Genomic DNA, 20,686 nt, shown 5'->3' on the forward strand with positions numbered 1-20,686 from the left:
AGCAGAACTTTCCTAAAACTTTTCTCTCAAAGTTTCAAAGTTAGTCAAACTTCCAAGAAAAAGAAAATTCAACTGAAATGACAAACAATGCAGTTACAGCTCTTACATTTCTTACAAAACTTTTCTATTAAATTACATTCATATGTTCTTTACAACATCAAAAAATCTCTAATTACCTAAACTATCCAATGTGGCAGTAATTAGTCAGTGCTGATTCAAATATTGTGAAAAATACCAATATAATTTTCCTTATTCAAAAAGCCCTAATTTCTTAAAAATCTATTTTACCTCATACCAATTTTTTTTTAAATCTCTATAAAAGTTATTTCTTAATTGTAAATTTCAAAAGGCTATGTCAAATAAAACATGCAGTCCCCTTTTTGGTGATAGTGAAGGACATAAATATTGACATCTTGAAATGTCCCATGAATGCTTGAAAGAATATACCAGAGGCTGTATTTTCCCTCAACAATTGCTGCTACTGCTTTATTGGCCTCTGGTCACTGTGACCTAACATTCAGAAAAATGCCATAGGATAGAAAGTGGACTTGAGGTGTACTTTCAGCACTCACAATTGGCTTCATGCACGGCTGAGGGGTTTATGCTGCCTTCACGACAAATCCTCCGCTCCCTGTCACCAGGGGCCTTAGCTGTCCTTCCTCCCTCCCTGCTCCTTGTACCAGTGGCCAGATGAGGACTCTGGAATTGCTTCGGCTAGCTGGCACAGAATGCAGTTATACATAGTAACAGCATCAAGGCAATAAAAACATGTATGGCAACACACACAACCAAAGTCAGCATGTTGCACATTAACTCTCATACTTCTTTTGCAAAAGCTGTCTTGCACATGCCGTTGCTTCCCTTATCAATAATTTCACAATAGGTGAATGGAAAATAGTTATAAGCAAATAAAAAGTGAAGTCAGCAATTTAATAGCAGGCCTAATATAATAAAGACAGTAGCAGAAAGCTGGGCAGAAATAGGGGAAGAAAAGCAAGGATTACAATGCAAAGATCTAGACAAGCGTTCATGCACAGTATAGAGGAAAATGCCAAACGATAAATCTTATCTTGGTGGCATCTTGGAAGAATCTAGACATACATTGAAAAAGCTATCAGAGGGGAGACCAAAGTCATAATCTTATGCTTTTTTAGATGCCTATATAATACACTATTTGATAAAGAAAAAGGATGTTTAAAGTCTTCAAAATTATTTCTCAATTAACAAATCAGAATGGCAGAAGTTCCAAACTTTGGGATTAACCTACACTGGTCATAATTTCATGGATCATGCTTTTAATATAGAAATACAGACTTGCCACCTGATATATACATATATAAAAAAAGTTTTAGATCTCTACTTCCATCCAGGATCTTTTTATTCTATTTATAACTTAGACAGAAGATAATTTTGGTCAGCTAGCTTGTCCTCCAATATAACGATGTCCAAAGAACTTGTTACACCCATTTCTTATTTTGTTCCCATGACTTGTTCAAAGAATAGCATGTGTTTTAGAAAATATTCATTCTTGACTTAAATATTTAAATATTATGAGCTTCAAATGATTATACACATAAATTGTTACTAGGAAAAATCATTATCAGACCTCAAACTTTCTTTAGGATTAACTAAGCATGAGTTTTCTCAGTCTCACCATAGAAGTGCTATTTTCCAGATCTTGAATCATTATTTCCTGAAAGCCTTCCAGTTCCCAAGTTTTAGACCTGTGACCATCAAGACTACACGATGCTTCAATGATAGTGAAGAATTCCTGCACAGAACATTTAAATAATACAGCTAAAGGAAACGTTTTCCTCCTCCTCCAACAGCACAATCGTTCAGCCAGTCTTTGACAAAGCCTCTTCTAGCCCATTAATTCTAAGTYTGGGTGTGAGCAGTCAAGCAAAGAAACAAAACAAGTATTTCCCCATGTTTCTTGGTCACTAATAGCCATATGTTAAAGAATAAACATTTTGCTCAATAATAATAAAAGCATTTTCCACCTCTGCACACCAATCTTTCCTATTCAGGGCACAGCAYATTTCTGTCGTGCAAAGTTAGACTTCCGTTAGGAGAGCAAGGTCTGCCACAAATACAATTTTTAGTCAAATAATCCCAAATCCAGATAAAAAGGTTGAGCCTTGCCAGTTGTTAGATGAGCCTGCTYGACCCTCCACAACTACTTTTCCTGTAATATTCTTAGGATCACTAACCAACAGGGGTTGAGGACTGTAATAAAAACCACCTTTGCCTTACCCTCGCCTGCCTGATTATCAGGTTGGGACAGATAGTGCTGTCAAATTCTGTACAATTCAGTGCCTCACAGAGGGAAAAAAATATTATTATAATAGGATGTGAAAAAGAGGGTTTAAAAGTCATCAGGCAGAAATCTCCAAACTAGTTCTAACAGTCGCAAGATACTATGCAAAGCCTTGGAGAAACATGCACTCGGGTAGTTACCGTATTACAGCCATGCCAGGGGTGACAAAGAGCCTGAAATGATGAACCCTGTTAAGAGAAACTTACTGAAAAGATTACAGGCAAGTTCAAAAGACAGAATTGCAGATGTGTTTTTTGCCAGACTTCGGCTCTTAACATTTACAAGAGACATGCTTGGTCAACAAAAGATTCATTTCTGTTTTGGAAATACTGTGTATAAACCCTGACAATACTGTATGGTATTTATCTGCATGAAATATTAAATCTACTTTTCTTCTGGCTGCCATCTTCTGGGCTTTTTTTCCCCTCATTCTTCCCCCTCGCACAGAAGAGGTTTTGTTTTTTTCCTATGGTTACTGCACTTGTTAATATCCATAAAAGCTTAAAAAAAACAATGAGGATTCACTGTATCTTTATATCAGTTGATGCCTTCCATCCATCCAGTAGCTAGAAACTGAAAGTAGAAAGATTTAGAGCAGTAAGAAGGCAGATTCATTTTTTAGTTATTTCTTCAGCAGTGAGGAACCAGCTACCGAAACATTTAATCACCAGAAAACATTATTTATTTAAATAAATAAAATTCAGATTCCSCCCCCCCCATTTTGTCTCAGAGACATATTTGAGCTTACTTAAGAGCTGATTCAGGAAGCCCTATAATCTGGCTATTTTAGAGGTCAGACAATGATTGCAACTCAGCTGACTTAATTTGTGTATTTCTGTTGTCCCCAAGTGACTTGGGAAGGAACCAATCACTATGTTTTCTGCAACATAGTTACAGTTTCAAATTATTACATTTCATGTGAGGAAAGACAACTTTATTAGAAAGCTACGAGACATGCAGGCTCATACTTAATGTGGAATTATATATTAATATACAGGGCATTGTACCATTGATCACTAAATGTTGGTAACAGGAATCTTGACAAATCTCCAGTTTAGACACAAGCTGTATCTGTGAAGCTGTATCTGTGTATTTGTAAACAACAACAACAACAACAACAAAATCAAAGATAATCACGTTAAAAATCAGTCTTCTGTTTTGAAAGAAAATCTAAGAGAAGAGTTTGGTCATGGTCTTTCTCAAGCTTTGGCTGTGTCATGCAGCCAGATGCAGTTATATTGCCACTGGAAATGTAATACTGGATAGGATGAATGAGGTATATTAGTGGTATAGTGAAAACGAAAAAGCAAGCAAAATGCCTGGATAAATCGTTTCACGTAATTGATAGGCAATTGTAAGGAATAGAGCTTCTGTGAAAGCAGAGAAACYCTGAGAAGACAGCTTAGTTTTGTACTGAAACAGCTAATAACACAGAAAAATGGCAGTGGAATTAAAGAGAGCAACATTTCCTAAAATTCTAGCCTAGGCTGGATAAAACAGTTGAAAGTTCTGTTAGCAATTAGAATCTACTAAAGACCCCCATAACAACAAAAAACAACCCACTCTACTCTAAAGCACTACTAGAAAGATCTACTAGGGCTTAATAAAAATTTGTTCTGCTTATTAAAACTGCTCCTTCCACCCTGTAAAAATATTTAAACAGTAATCAGGATATGGGAGTTTGTCTTACCAAATCCATTTCAAAGTAAGAAGCAGAAAAACACAACTCTATCAGAAGACACTTAACAATGCTATCAGTAAAAAGAACAAAAASAAAAAAAAAATCAATTTAGCATATATTTATACATTCTAAATTTTTCCATGAAATGCCATCTAATCATATATGCACATCAAAAYAGCTAAATGTGTAAATCAATAAAATATCATAAATGATCCAATTTTGAGATTCCAAAACAGTTTTTCCAATATTTCTATATTTCCCCATTTTTCACCAGTGTTTTGCATGTTAAAAGAAAGAAAGAAAAAAACTTGTAACAAATTTAATACAACATTTACCCAGGTTTCAAGTTATTTTAAGCACTTCAGTTAAATCTAATATTGATTAAGTTTTGCTATCCTAATTTTATTGAGTGAATTCATACCCAGCACAATTGTTTTCCTTTCTGCTCCTGTAACATTTTGAAATTTGTGTAATCCATTAGAAAAATAAAACACAATAACATGCAAATGAAGACATGGACCCAATACTATACTATATTGAAAGTTCCTCTCTCTTGGTACTTTCCTAAGTTCAGTCCAGAAAAAAATATATATTTGCAATTCTCCAATTTACATTACCATTACATTCTGCAGATATGCCTTTTATGTAATATAGGGAACATTTACAAGAATGCCTATAAAAGAAGTGGCCTACTACCACAAATTGATAGCGTAGGAAAAAAAAATTTTTGACTGCCTTTTAAATTCATGAAAAAACATCACTTGTATTGTGCTGCATGAGATATGAGTAGGTGTGCATTTCATTGTACATGAAACAGCAAAAACTCAAGAGCAGCACTGAAAGAGAGAGGACAGAGAATACTGATCACATTTGTCATTTATTGTCACACCTCCTAAATCTTAAATGTATAGAAATGTAAATGTAAGTGTATTTTGCATATCCAGCCACTTTCTTTTAAAGTAATTTCAATTTTCTGATAGCACTTTCTCATTAGGGTATTCAGTACTGCAGCAGATAAACCAGTAAGCTATCAAAGATATATGAAATCCTTACTTGTTTAATGAGCAAGTAAAAATAGTGCATATATAAAAGGTGAAGCTAAATTCTTAGGCTTGTATTTTATAACTTCTTCCACAGTCTATGGTCATTCACACAGAGTTATTTATGTCGGAGTTATTTATGTTTTTGATGAGATACTCATCTCCTTCCCCTGCACCATGCAAATATTTTCCCTACTTCTCACCATTTTTGCTCCATGCCTATTTTACTTTCTAGAACAGTATTTTTGACACTGGGGTCTTCCAACCATTTCCACAAGTTGCTCCATCAGATAAAACTTTTTTCATGTTCATTGCATTAATGATTTCTGAACAATAAGGCAATAACAGCACTRCTAAATTCTCCTTTGAAAAGACTTTTGGTTTTAAACAGCCATTAAAGAAGGAATACAATCTGTACATAGCTCTTATATATGATCATGTGTGCTTAATATTGTAATAGGATAAAGGTCAAGTATAATATTGTTTGACCCCTTCAACTACTGACATTCATGCCATGTTATTGTTAGTGTTGCATGTTAAGCAAGCAAATTTTCAATGAACTCGTGTTGGCTTTACCACAGACACAGATGTTAGGCGGACTCCTTTGTTCATAAGGTTCTCATTATTAACTGAAACCAAGTTGAATATTTGACTGAAGGAAAGGACCATATCATTGTTTTCAGATTTTGCGCTATGACTTAAGTGATCTACATCTGCCAGCTTTGGAAATACCAAGTACTTCTTGGCGCCAGTACTGGCGCCTTGCTCTATGACTACCATCTTAAGTGTTTCAGATTGAGGAAGTCTACTAACCATCAAAACAGTTTAATAAAAACTCAAAATTGTGATTAAGAGTTACTCACTAGCTGATAGAGTGCTCTGAATCTTTTTATATTTATGAATAACTCCACAAAAATTAGCAAATCATAGYAAACTGAATGCATGGCTGTAACGATGTAGCCTAGAAAGTTTGCAAGATGTTTTTGTGATTTATGAAGTCCATGTTTTACTTAAAACCACATTTATTTAATAGGTAGGCTGGCACTTCACAGCACAATTCAATCTGCTTCAAATCTATCCAAAGCCTTTGGGAAACATAACGGATGCTCTGAATATAAATGCAATTCCACTTTTCACCCTTCTGCACTACTGTCTCTTAGCATAAATGTGAAAAGTATTGCAATCCCTCCAAAAGATCTCCTCCTATAAAAAGCTGAAGATGAAAGAACTCCACAGTTTGTGCTAAATCACATATAGGAACCACTTTATATAGCAAATCAATTAATTGTTATAATTCACATTTATGGATATCTCCYGGTGATATCTGAATTACAATACACAATGCATCAAACTTTCTTCCTTAGAAAGACCAATATCAAAGACTCTAGATTTCACATGACTTAGATAACTAGTGTCAAAAACTATAAATGGCAATTCTGCAAACAAACMGCCAATATTCAACTGATTCATTTTCTATATAGTACAAAGAAATACGATACTGCAAAGGGGAAGATAAATATCAGAACAAGCTGTTTTCAGAAAAATAAAAGTTGAAAAAATCCTCATATTATTAGAATCTATTTTACATACCCTCATATTATTAGAATATATTTTACATATCAAATGAAAAGATTGAAATAACTAGCATTTCCAGGTCAATGCAATCTGAGCTAGAATCAACAACATTTATTTCACTTACCATGTTGAATGTCCCTCATGTCTAAATGAAGACTAGACATTAATATTCCAACAGCTTGAGATCTTTTGTTACTTAACAACTTGACAACCTGCCAAAAGAAACCCAACTATTAATATTCACCTGCATGAAAACATTACAAGATATTTTGCATTACTAGTAACAAATTCAAGAAAGAGTACCTTGTAATCTACATCTGCTTAAAAATGAGTAAAAAAAAAAGTAATTTTCTTATTTTCAAAGCGTACTTCTGCAGCATAAATCCATCAGAAGTGTGGATAACCATGTCATCTAGCTGAATCTTAATCCTAATGGCATCACTATAAAAGTTCCTCCAGACTTCATCCATTATTAGGATGTACACTTTCAACTTCACACTGATGTTACTGAGTGTACGAAACAGGCTGTCATATAAAAAAAATTCCAACTGTGTCTATCTTGGAGTTGTTTTAKTTTCCAAAACCACACCATAATTTCCTTTTTTGATGTAAGCTAAAACTGTGAGAATTTGTATTTTATTTGAATGCTTGACATACTAGGCACCAATATGAATTTTATTTAAAAAGCAAAATAACCACGTACATATTGGGATTTTCTTTGATCACTTTTAGGGAATATAAAAACGCTTAAAGCTTTTTCATTTTCAAACAAACAAACAAATAAAAAAACCCACACTCTCCAAACATCTTGCTTTAGTGGGTTAAAATTAGCCACTAAAACATACTTTTGTACATACTTGCTTTGCAAGCACAAAAGCAACAAGTAATTCATCGACTGTATTCCATAGGTCTCTAAGCTATTTGAATCCACCTTACTGTAAATTTTATACCATTGTAATGAGAAGCAAGTAGTAACAGGAAAGGATCCTTATCTGGAAAACAACGTGATCCCAGATAACTAACTTTTCAGTGTAGAGCTACAACCATTATGTGGATAACAGGTTGTATTTAATCTGTTTTATATTGCTGTGTTTTACATTGTACCAAACACACTGAAGAAAACCTTTGTTGTTTGTGAATTATTTGGAGAAAAAAAAAAACTCAGATAATTAGAACTGTAAGTTAAAGTTCTTTTCACATTTTAGTCAGGTACTGTATATTTTTTTTCAGGACACATAGCTTATATCTTAGCATCAAGATGCTATATCACTTATGCTCCCACTGAAAAAATTAGTTTGCAGAAACATGATTAGAAGCAGATTTCGCCAGAATAAATAACCTCATAGTCTAATTCACATCTTAACATCATAAAAGTACCTACAAGGTATTTTCCCTATGGCATTGCCCACTTTGATTCATTTAAGATTTCATGTAGGCCCATACATGTTGGTAGGTTGATGTCTGAGCAATAGTTGAAGAAAAGTGAAAGCTTGGTCCAGAACTCTGCCACTATGACTCCTTAGAAATAGAAATCTGAGAAATTCTAAGTGCTTACAGTACAGGTTTTGTGAGGATGTGGTTAGCTGGGTGGTCACTTCATTTATTATACTATTGTTTTCCTTAAATCTTCATAAATATCATTGTGCCAGGTATTTCATCTCACTTTTCTCATAGCTTCCCAACTAGCTGAAGTGAAGTAAAAATAGAGCATTCTGCTCAAGAATTGAATACATTGCAACTGAGAAAAAACAGGCTATAACTATTCTTCACAAGGTCAAAGACTTAAATTCAAGGCTCTGCTACTGACGTAATCTGCCACAAATGAGCAAGAAATTCCTACGTGATTGTCTAACCCACATAATGTACTATTAGGAATTTAAAAATTGAAATCAAATGAACTGAAACCAAAAGCAATTTCACAGATCAAGGATATGACAGTCATATTTTTGACTTCAAAAGAAAAACTATCATAATTAAGACAAACAGAATTAGGATATCCCACACTTTCCTTTGAATATGCTATCACTCCACATGATTTTTAAATTGAACACCTAAATCTCATGTATGTCTGAACGCTGAAATGAAGCGGAGACGAATAATATGATATTTTCTTGCTGTGAAAAGGAGTGTTTATCTATCCACTTCTTTACAATTACAAGAAGTTTACAAAATACAATAAATCTTTGTTAGCAAGGTATGAATCAAGTTTTTTGAACCAGTACACACTACTGTACATTACTGATAAAAAAACAAAACAAAAAAAACCCAAACAAAATAAAAGGAGTATCTTGGATTCTATCAGAAGAAAAGTATGTGCAAAGTTTGAAAACGAACAGAAATTCTTTTAACTAGTACTGCTACCAAAGCACATTTCCAGAAAAGCAGCACCAACAATGTGGAATGTTACATAACAGAAGTTCAGCAACTTCTCTATAAAGCAGCTCACACCAACAATATTGACAAGGCTGAGTTCAATACTGGAGATGTTGTAGAAATCATTGATCCCATCCCACCATTATTGCCTTTGCTCAAGTCCAAAACACGTCAGAAACAATAATAAATCAACTTAAGCTTGGTTCTCTCATCTACAGAATAGAGAGAGTMCTTTGCAGCATTTCTTTTGAACAAGAAAAATATCCCCAAGCTGATACAAAAGCAAATTAAAGAATTCAGAAATGTTCCAAAAATCATATAAGAAAATAATCACATGTACAAAGTATTGGCAAGAACTCCTCTGGAATAAGTGTGTACAATTCTTGCCATTCAAATTGAAGAGAAATGAATTAAAAATAGAGCTTTTTCTTCCCCTCAACTACTCCTGTGGTCAGGGGAAAAGAAAAATAAAAATCTCCCAGAGAGTAAAATAGCTTAGTTCATTGGTCTTTCCCCAAAGAACATTGTCCCTGCACTGAGGTGTGAATGTAACTGAGACCAAGGAAGAGACCACAACCTGGACCCTTCCAAATGAAGCAGAATTATATTGCCCTTATTGGAGATCTGGAGCACAAGGGACAGCTGAAGCCTGTCCTGAATCTACTTGGGAGTGATTTTTAAACCTGAATCAAGAAGAAGCTATGAAAACATCTCTTCCACTTTTATGATCTTGGTACCCATATACCAGTATATTAAAAAGTTGTAAAATGTCTGTTTCTACCACCCATTACCAGTGTATTCAAATCTAAAGCTCAAAAGGCTAACCAAGATCATGTCTGCAGATATGGGGACCAACAGAGAAGAAAAGATTTAGTATACTATTAAATCCCTTTGAATCCTACATTCCAAAGAAGTCGGGTCTAAAAGTTAACAGGAAAAAGAAATAAGTTGCTTTTTTCTGAAAGTAAACTGATAGAAAGAAGAATAATTATTTACTGAGAGTAATATCCTGCACAGTAATCAGGGAAGAAAAGCACTATCCCTGTCAAGAATAGATTGCCTTTGCTGACAAAATTATGAAGAACAGAGTCATTGAAAAAGCAAAACTGTCAGGTGAATGGGCTGCAGAACAGCAATAAAGTGTTTTTATGTAGCAAATATCAGTTTTGTCTGGTAGTATTTAAAAAGTAGATTTTATGTTAGCTTTTTATACTCATCTTTATGCATTCACTCTCATTTCAGTAARCTTCATGAATACTATAGTTTCCTCCAATAGGATGGCTGTAACAACAGAATACTAATTCAGAAAATATGAGTATTACCGTAAGTGCCTAAAGCAATTCCCACATTTAAAAATAAAACAATAAAATAAATCAGCTGCATAGTCTAGGCCTACAGGCTACAGACTAGTGACGCCATTCAAAGGCGGAACAACAAAAGGTTGATAAATTCAATCTCTACAAGATCTAAYGATTTCAGACACAATACACAGCTCCTTTTTTCTTTGGTTCTGTAACTCTGCTTTAAACAAATTTWAAAAAAAATAAATAAAAAGGAAGCTAGAGATATTATCTGCAGTCTAAAGTCTAGGACAAACTTCGTAATTGTTGAGTGGTCTTCATTGTTAAGCAGTAAACAAACTGCATGCCAAATTTGTTCCTGACTGTTTAACACAAGCAAAAATAGTCAAAAAGATATTTAGCGAAAGGTAATGCAAGACATGTTTGATGAGAACCCCGAAGCAAAAATCTGAAGATTCCCTTTCCCCAGAATAATATTTAGTTAATGCATGGAATTTTGCAATGATGCTTTCTTTCTGGTTCTGATTTTCACTGCTAGCATTAAGCAAAATTATCTCATGGTTCTMAATGGTAAGGAAAACTACTGTACATTACAGAAAGCCATAGCAGGAAACTCCACTGTATAAATGCTGTAGCTTGCAACTTTTGCAGAGAGGCTGCAGAAACCCCAAACTTTCAAACAATCTTAAGAGACCAGCTCAAGGCAATAATGCAGTAAACTTTCGGGCAGGCCATGTGACAACAATTCTTTCCTGCTGATTAAAGTCTATTCTAAATGTGAAAGATGCAAACAAGGTACAGGACCCATCAGATCTTTGACATGTATATCCTCCCATCACTACAGATCTAACAGAAAATACTATGTCCTCATAAAGTTATCTTTAGGTAAATGCAGAAGTGACTTTTGGCTGATAGTGGCAACTATGAAAACAGTSAGTATTTCAACTAGTGAGGACATTTTTGGTAAAACATGGCATCAAACATTTCTAATTAACACTTAAAAAAGAAAAGCATGCACATCATCCAGTCTTAAGTGCCCAACAGCATATCCGTGGCAACTGTACAAAATGATTTAACTGAATGCCACTTTTACCACAGAATATCAATTGCAAATTTTAATTTTGAACACCACTTCACCTCCTTACCTGAATCAGCCAAACCTGAAATTCATTCTGTAAACTAACTGGTTATTTTCCCAATTAAAGATCTGCATACATAGAGAAACACTTAAGGTTTCAAAACTCTTTTCATCATACATTCCTAAATGCAACTTGGTGTCATGTAAACTAGCACAGCCAACAGCCATATCTGCCAGTTTGTGGATGCTGCAACTTTATGCTTGAGGTTCAATATTAAACTTCTCATTTATCTTTTATTCTTTTAATCTACCCTCTGCTGTGCTTTCATAAAGCAAGCTTTTAACCCTATTGATAAGAAATAGTTCATGTCCTTTTATGTTGTTTTATCCCTAAAATACCATAAAACTGTTACCATAGAAGGAGTCCTTTACTACCAGATTGCTGCCTCAGTTAATATTCCTCTGTTATTAGACTAGATGAAAAATTATTCAGATTGCTTAGATTTAGATGTACAGTAATAAGTAAAATAAGCACTGTGTTCCCCAACAGGAGACTGAACAACACAGTAGAATGTTCCTCTCATCAAAAATAATCAGTCTTCTAGTTTCAAGGAATAGAGCGAGGGATGAAGATAAATAACAAAGTTTAAACTCCTTAGCTTAAAAATATATGACAAGGATTTATTTATTTTTTATTCCTAAAGCTCTTCTTTGACAGCTTAGTGCATTGTTACGCACCACAACTATAGTCACTTCTTTTTTTCTAAATTAAAGGACCAGGCTACATAAAGGTTAGTTTCTATACTTAGAGCCTTTATGTTGCTAACTGTCAAAATGTCTTTGTTGGTTCAAATACCACTCCTTTTAATAAATAAATAAATAAATAAATAAACAACASAACTCTTAAGCTAAAATTTCCTTAAAAAWTGGACATAAAAGTCAAAATTTTTGTGTGTAACATGCAATGTACTTAGCAGTTAATTCTTACATGTGGTCAGCCAAACATATGGTTACATACAGTTACGGTCAGAAGTACATCATTCACTGCATTTACTCCCAATGAATCTTTTCAGTTACAGCTTCTTTTGTTTTCATTTTCACAACTTTGTTGTTGCTGTTTGTACTGGAGTCAGTACTAAGAGCCAAAATATAGCTGTAAGGAAAAAACTGTATTGTATTCTAATTCGTCAGCAGTAAAATCAGTATTTAAAAGACTTGTATACCTCACTACAAATAAAATAACTTGATGTAAATAACTAGGTTTGCATCGTCAGGCCAAAAAAATCTGTTTTACTTGTATTTCTATCAGATTCTAACTGATCTACAATTACCTTGTTTTTTTTTTTTTTAAAAAAAAATAAATACACAGGTTGTGTTTTTACTAACCCATTATGATCACTGCATTAACCTCTAATTTTTGTCTGATATTCACTGTACTAAGTTTCACTCTTCAGGTGAAAACCGTTCTTCCCATAGACACATTTAATTCTGAAATTTGAGTTTGCTTGATGGAATTTTAAGGCTATTGTACTAAAAAGTTTTATTTCTCTTCTCTTTAGCAGAATCAAGGTGGGCAGAGAAATTGGAAAAGAAATATGTATTGTTATCTCTGTATTTTCTGCCCTTCTTCTTCCTTGATGGCATCTACTGATACAATATCCAGTATACTGAGCCATTGCACTAGGGAAGAGAGTTAGAAGTAGCACAGTCCCCCCAGCTATCCAGGGGAAGGATGGGGAAGAAAGTATTTGAAATATCTAGAACTATAGCCTGTGGAAATAGGAGCCCCCAGATCTCCCTGGAAAGATGGCTGTGGCTAAGATGGCTCAACTGAACAGATTCAGGTACAGTAAGAACTGTAATTCTTACTGCACACAGCTCAAAGAGGCAGCTATGTTTCTGCTGTGATTCAAGACTTGGGTTATGCTTTTTAGATAAGCAGCTTTCAATCTCACAGAACAGCTGCAGCTCGCTCACTTTAATCCAAAGCCCATCTTCCCTTTATTTTAGCAGAATATCAGTAAGACTTTCTCCTACAAAGTTTTAAGTGCATAGGCAAACACAAAGAAGCCATTATCAGATGCTCTACATAGCTCCTGTGTTAAGGAAGRGGCATAATCTTTCTTGTTGATACAGTCTCTGTAAGCTTTTAAACAGTAGCAGCCAAAAGAGGCCGCAAGAGTTTGGTCAGCAGAATCTTTCAGTATTAGCAAGGATACGAATGAAACAGAGAAACCCACAGTTTCTTAGATCACAAGATGAATTTGCAAGATTGTCTGATGCCAAGCACATACTTCTGTTTTTCAACTTGCAAATATATGATCCAAATAAAAGAGAGCAGTAAGAGGAAACAAGAATAAGAAATATGTGGTTAATTGAGGACATCAACCTGGGAAGCCTGACTAGAACAAGATATTTGATACATAGATGCAGTCAAGTAAAATCATGTTTGCAACAGAGAACTTTATAGATAATACAAAAAACGCATTAATTCATGTAAAGAAGAGAATGAGAGAAAGAAAGAAATTGCATGCATACTGCATCTCATGAAAGAGATTATCCTTACAAACTGAAAAGAGCTATTATTTAATTTCATAAACAACTTCATGACTTTATTAATAGTTTGCTTGAATAAATAAAAATGATACATCAAACAAATATTTTCAAGACTCCTATATTTGGGGGCAGCAGAACCACAAATGTATTTCTGCAGAGGGCAAGAAATCACCACAAATGGTGGTGCCATTGACACAGTTAATAAATCAAGAAATGTTGATGCCAAAAGCTTCTTAAGCCAGTGCCTCAACTATTTGCAGAGGGAACTAATTCTTCTTTTCAGAATATTGGTTTTATCTTTATGTCATTCATTCTTAATGAATAAACATGACTAATCTTTTATCTACTAACTCAATATGACATTTACCTTATTTACCAGTTTATATCTTAAAAAAAAAAAAAAAAAAGAAAGAAAAAAAGAAAAGCATTTTATTTCTAGGGGTATTCTATTACCATGGCTTCTTCGTGTTCAACTTAAAAATTCAAAAATGTTGAAATCATTAACTAAACACTCTTACCAATACATCTTGTTTGCATCCAAGGCTTTTGAAACAGAGTGAAACTTAAGTAACTTATTATTTATTTTCTTGGATGGAAGGGGGAGATTAAAATCTTAATGTCAATAGATTAATAGTGGACTTTCCATATGAGAATATCTGTAACATTTTTCTTGTGTTTACATGACAGATTATAAACACATGCTCTGCTCTTGAAAAGTTAAATGCAGTTGCATCTMTATCATTTTCCAAAAATAGAGTCAAATGATAATCAGCAAGGCTTCTAAGATGACTATTCAAAAATTAAGAAATCAACCTATGCATCTCATTTCAATCTCCTCTACGTACCTATTAGACTGATGGTGATACCAAGATTTTCTGATTACATACACTGTTTTTCCACTGAACACATTCAGTGCACACTGACCAGTATTTCCCACGTTACAAAAATTTCTAATGTGCAAATGCCAACTTACCATCGTTATTTCGTAGGCAGCCTTAATCATCTGACTACCCTTTTCTTCCTGCTTCACTAACTACAAGCTTTTCAGTTGCTGCAGCAAAGAATAAAGCATTTTTATTCATATTAACAACTTAACTTATTAAGTAACCATAGATCATCATTTTGAATTGTGCTCATTCTGCATAGTCCAGGCTGGGTATGAAACAGATCCTATTGAAAATACTATCCAGCCATGTAATTAAAATCAGTATTGTAACTATATGGCGTGGTTGAATTAGAYGCTCCAAAACAAGGTGTTATCCTTTGCTTGGATTGAATACTAGAGGTTTGACAAAGTATCCATTTGCTCACAGGGTACCCCAGGTCAAGAGTCCCCCCCCCAGCTTACAACTGACATCTGAGATGAAATACATCAGACGGAATGAGAGGTAAAACGGAATCAGACCTATTATGTTCTATATTCCTATTTCTCTGATCTCCTCAGTTCTTCACTCCCTCCTCAGTTATTCATCTTAGTCTTCCTTTGCCTCTCTCCTCTTGGTCTTTATTTTCCAACCTGCCAGTACAAGGTTAGGAAAAATTTTCAGAATTATACCTAAAGTCCCTCCTGAGCAATGTGAACTGAGTTTTAAAATAGCTTGTAGAGTGGCCAAATTTAAGGAAAGATTTATACAACTAAAGACACATATCTGATATATTTTTTCCATATTTCAAGTCTCTGTTTGAAACTATGTGGACATGAGCAAAAACAGACTTAGCTTTCTTTTTTAACTTCAGCAAAATGAAGGAGATACCCAATGTGTGTGTGTGGGGGGGGGGGGGGGGAAGGACAAAAGAAGAAAGGAGCCTAAAGGACTAACTTTTGGCAAAATTATAACAGTGACTTATAATAAAAGCCAGACAACTTTAATAGGTAGCAATGGCTGTACCACCAGGTCTCTCTGAGCATTAAACAGATATTCTCACTGAGTGAGCCTGCACACATTTACAGCAACTGAGAATTTGACTTCTATGTATTATCAGAGTAAAATAAGCTTTTTGTTACAGCACCAAATGTGAGACAATAATAATAATCAGCTGCATTCACAAAGGAATATTACCATTTCATTTTTTCTGCTATTTTTAAAGTTCTATAATGAATTGTAGTGTAGCCTTCATTCAGCGCTAAGTGTAACATTCATTTTTTTTGAAGAATTACTGATTTAATATTGTCAGCCTCTGAGTTTATAGATATATATACTTAAATTATTTGCAGTTGATCACAGTAAGAAAAAAACTTGGAAATAATACATGTGTACGGTGAAATTAACTTAATAAAGCAACTATACAGATAGTATACCCTTGAAAAAGGGGTACCATATACAAATACTTATGTCATACAAATATATATTTATGTATTTACACACAAAGAAAACATAATGGCATGTAGCATAAATAGTGATGTGTGCAGAATAGCAGTTACTCCAAAAGTAATTTTTCACCAACTATATCACCCCCAAGACTATCAAATCTTTGTTCAGATTAGCAAAAGTGTTTTTTTTTTTTTTTTCCCTGATGTGGCCTCCTTTGTAAATATATTTTTATTTCAGCTAACAAAAACAGTTTGTTTCATTAAAATCAGATGTTTACATAGTACACCAAATATTTTATGCATTTGAAAGTTATCTGGGCAATTTTTCTTCACCACTATTTCCAGTGTAGCTAGTATTTTATATCCAACACATACTAACAATACATCCGCTTAGCATACATGTTCCCAAAAGTAAGAAGGAAAAGCAATTGCCAAACTAAAACTTTTCTGGAARTAAGTCCAGGAAGCTTTGCACATCCTGGTTGTATTCTATACAATGCTCTTCTGGAGCTCAACAGGTGACAGAGCACATCTGCTTTGCATAACATATCCCCATAAAAATCACTACAGAAACACCATTTGTAAGATCTTTACAACACCCATAACTATCATAGAATCCACGTAAGTCAGTAACCACTTAAATAGCACTTGGTGCTTCCTATAAAAACATACTTGTGGAATTACAGCCATACTTTCTCAAAATAACTGTTTCTTCTGCTAAAGATGGCTGGACTTTATTATCCAAGTGTTTACTGTGGTATAAATGAAGAGAATTTCAAAAATGAAGGCCTGCATTCCAATACTACCGAGAGCGGGTACGTAGAATGTATTTTTGAAGCTGTCCTGCTTTAATTTGCTCATGTTAATGTTAGGAAGAGCCCAAATTCTGTTCATACACATGAACACTTAGCTTGACATCTGCAACAAACCCTAGTTCAAACCGTAGTTCTAATGAAAGCCTGTGTTGCCTTTTTGTACTATAAACAACAYAGCTGGTTATCCGTTTGGCTGGTCTTCCCCCCCTCAAACACACACTAACAAATAGACTTCTCCATTAGGCAATTTCTCTCTGTTTTGGAGAGCAGTATGTTTATTTGATAAATGGAGCACGAGAAAAACACAAGAGGTTCTCTTATGTCAATTTAGGTGGCCCACAGGAATGTTTGTTCTAAATTATGGCACCTACTTAGATTGCCTTAAATCTGTGTGTGGAAATTTCTGTGACAAACAACTTGTTCTTTTCAAAAAAAAACAGTTAGGATCAGCCATCTTCTTTTACTTTTATCTAGTTTTATTTATTTATTGAAAAGAGATTTCTTTGTCATTTCAAGAAAAAATAAATACTGCTAATATTAAAATCTGCTTCTAATGTTTATTCACAATCGCTATCTGTTTTTAGTTAACCACTGTTTATGCCAAAAAATTAGAGAGTCATAATTTCTATCGTGTCCAGAGATTTGTATCACGAAACCTCATAAAATGTGAATGGACAGTTCACAAGCAAAGCAGCAGGTATAATTTTGCTATCCTTTGTTTACTTAAAGAGCTATCATATTATTTCAGTGAAGGATAACCATAAAGACAGGCTTTTTGTAGAAGGAGGGAAGAAAAGCAAAGGTCTTGTACTTCACAAATCTATTGCAGTACAGTGAGGAAGAGGCAGTACACTGCTACCTTTCCTCCCATCCCAATTAGTATGACACAATGCAGCATACAGGGATATGCCACACACCGTACTTCTCCCCCATCCAGACGAAAGAAAAAGCCTAACTTCACTACCAGTTCTGCTGCGTGCACCTGCTTGCTGGCACAGCCTGCACGTTTGCATCGCCGACCAAAAGATCAATCAAGTGGAGGAAAAAGATTTCTTCAGAACTCCTGGGTGTAAAGTTCATACTCAAACATCAGATTTACTGCATGGGGATTCTGAAGACTTCCACTATATTTTTGATTTGGGAAAATGTGTTATCATCTATACTACAAAATGATACAAAGAATATCCTAATCTTGATTTGAGTATAGAAAAATGAAGATTAGACAAAAAAATAAAAATTTTAACTACTGGTTAGGATTCTACATGCAAACATTCTCCTCTATAGCCTGGAAGTTGAATTATGAGAACTCTACCATCTATCATATCACCACAGTAATAATCTGATTTTCACATGGATACCAAGATTAGAGGTCTCCATCTAGTCATATTAATATTCAGATTCAATTCTTTTCCCTCAAAAGGTTTAGATTCAACATTTAAAATACGCTTCCTATTTTTATTATACTCTCTTCCCATTTCAAGACATGTGCTTGCTTAATATAGCGTTTTCCCAATTGCGCTATTTATTTTTTGTATGCTTAAACTTCATATTCACTATACATAAACATAATAAAAACTCAGAACTCATATCAATTGATATAACATTAGAAGAKAGATACTTAAATGCTGTTTTTCTGGGAAATTATCATAATTTATACCTGTCTCTTTCAGTATTTACTTTACAAAATTTCTCACAATGCTTTATATACTGCTTATTGCACACACGCAGTCAGCATCAAAAGCATGATGTTTGTATCCAGTAATATATGTATTTTTAAACCTCTGGCAAATTTTAAAATGGATTAAAAAAAAAAAAGATTTTTTGAGGAATACACAACTGAAAAGTAATTAGTCAAAAAGAAAAAAGAAGAAACACTGTTAACATCTGGCTCTGGAACCCATCCTACATTCTCTTATTTTCTTGTGTTTCTGCATAGTACATTTTATACATACGTATATATACGTATAGTAACAATTCCACACCAGGCTAATTCATCTCAACCGCATGCAAAAATCTGTCTTTATGTAAATATCAGCCTAGAAAAGATCTGAAATTAAATGAGTACTCACTTGTTTAGTCTTTGTTTTTGTTATGGTGTCCGAAATGGGTTTCTTCCTCTCTTTAACAGCTGTTTTAGAAAACAGTTCTTCAAATTCATGATAATCTATGGAAGGTTCTTCAATTTTTTCCCACACAAGTGAAGCACTAGAATCTCTAAAGTTAAGCAAAAGACCTATGTAGGGCAATGTCAAACTAAATAGTCATAAACGGTGGAATAAAGAGAATAAAATAGCAGCAATTTACAAGTGATTGCCTAACTTCTACTAGCAGTATTTTGATAAGACATACTGTTGATTTTCTCCTATACTTTCTTGTTTGCTTGGTTGTTCACATACACTAATGGTCAGACTCATTTATATTCACCTACTTTACATACAGAGGAGTATAAACAGGCTGTATATAGTCTATAAAACATACATGCACACAAAGAGGTATAGAAATGGACAGTTATCTGCAGAGTACTCATATGACAGTGGCAAGAAAAACTTGAAAGAAAGAAATAATCCATCATTAAATAACAAAGTAGAAGGGATGGACAAGCAGGACTGAGAAACAAAGAAAACATACAGAAACATCCTTCTGTGAGCAACTGTGACATTTTATGAACAAAAATAAGCATCAACAACCACACCCAAGTATCTCAGAGACATGTCAGCCAGTAAGTGCTAAAGGAACAGCCTAGTGCCACCATGCAGATAAATTACAATTTCAACCTAGCTGCTGAATGCATGAGGTGCAGAAAAAAGGATTTCTAGGTCACTGGACAATGGAAGAGGAAGATAAGTGTGTTCAGCATACTTTCATCTAAACAGAAAAGACCCCCAAAACTTGCAAGCTACTCCAGAGAGAGAGAGAGAGAGACCAAATCTACCTTGGAGGTGGGGGGGGGGGAGTGGGAAGCACAAGTGTGACATTTAAAAATGAATTCACACAATACTTAATGGCATATAATTACACTGGGATTTCTGATTAACACATGATGTGCAGCCTTTAAGAACAGCTGAAAACCTCCAAAGAGCTTTCATGTGTAAATAAGGTTACTCATTCAGTTTCTGTGCTTTAAATAGAGCAGATATCCTATTTAAATAGACAACTACAAATAAAATTCTGCGCACACTGAGTCTCTTCCAAAGGTTCATGCAGTAAGAAATAAAGTCTTTTGCTAATAACATACTACACTATCAGGACAGACACAAAGCGAAAACCACACTCTCTCTGCTACTATATAATTTACCTTTTACTGTGGAGCTGAATTCTTGTCCAATAAAGAGGTTTCATTGGTCGAGAAGGCTCTATCACATGTTTCCTGCTCCCTTTCTCCTGATTGATCCCCATCGCAAATAAACCAGATGGTAATGGAGGAGGAAGAAACCCACAGACTTGTGGGACTGCTGGATAGGTGCTACTCTGAGCTAGTGATGGAGGGGGTGGTGCAGCTCCAGGCAAAGGCGGTGGGACTGATGGTGGCATTCCCAGGCCAGGCAGAGGTGGTGGAGGGGGAAGGGGGACACCGGCACCAGGCAGAGGGGGTGGTGGAGGAGGAGGGGGGACACCTGCACCAGGCAGGGGGGGTGG

General features: G+C 34.7%; 1 protein-coding gene across 1 annotated transcript in view; it reads right to left on the minus strand.

The window, feature by feature from the left end:
- The window catches only part of FMN2 (formin 2), a 166,493-nt gene that overhangs the window by 89,955 nt on the left and 55,852 nt on the right, over positions 1-20,686 (minus strand). Inside the window, exons 7-9 of the mRNA XM_085298284.1 lie at positions 20,346-20,686; positions 19,120-19,264; positions 6,741-6,828 (exon numbers count right to left, since the gene is read on the minus strand). The exon at positions 20,346-20,686 is cut by the window's right edge and continues 19 nt beyond it. Of these exons, the coding sequence (XP_085154410.1) occupies positions 6,741-6,828; positions 19,120-19,264; positions 20,346-20,686 (574 nt within the window). The remainder of the gene's footprint in view (positions 1-6,740; positions 6,829-19,119; positions 19,265-20,345) is intronic.

The sequence above is a fragment of the Rhea americana genome, unplaced genomic scaffold, assembly GCF_003343005.1.
Source record: "Rhea americana isolate MKP2758 unplaced genomic scaffold, rheAme1 scaffold_137, whole genome shotgun sequence".
Classification (NCBI taxonomy): domain Eukaryota; kingdom Metazoa; phylum Chordata; class Aves; order Rheiformes; family Rheidae; genus Rhea; species Rhea americana.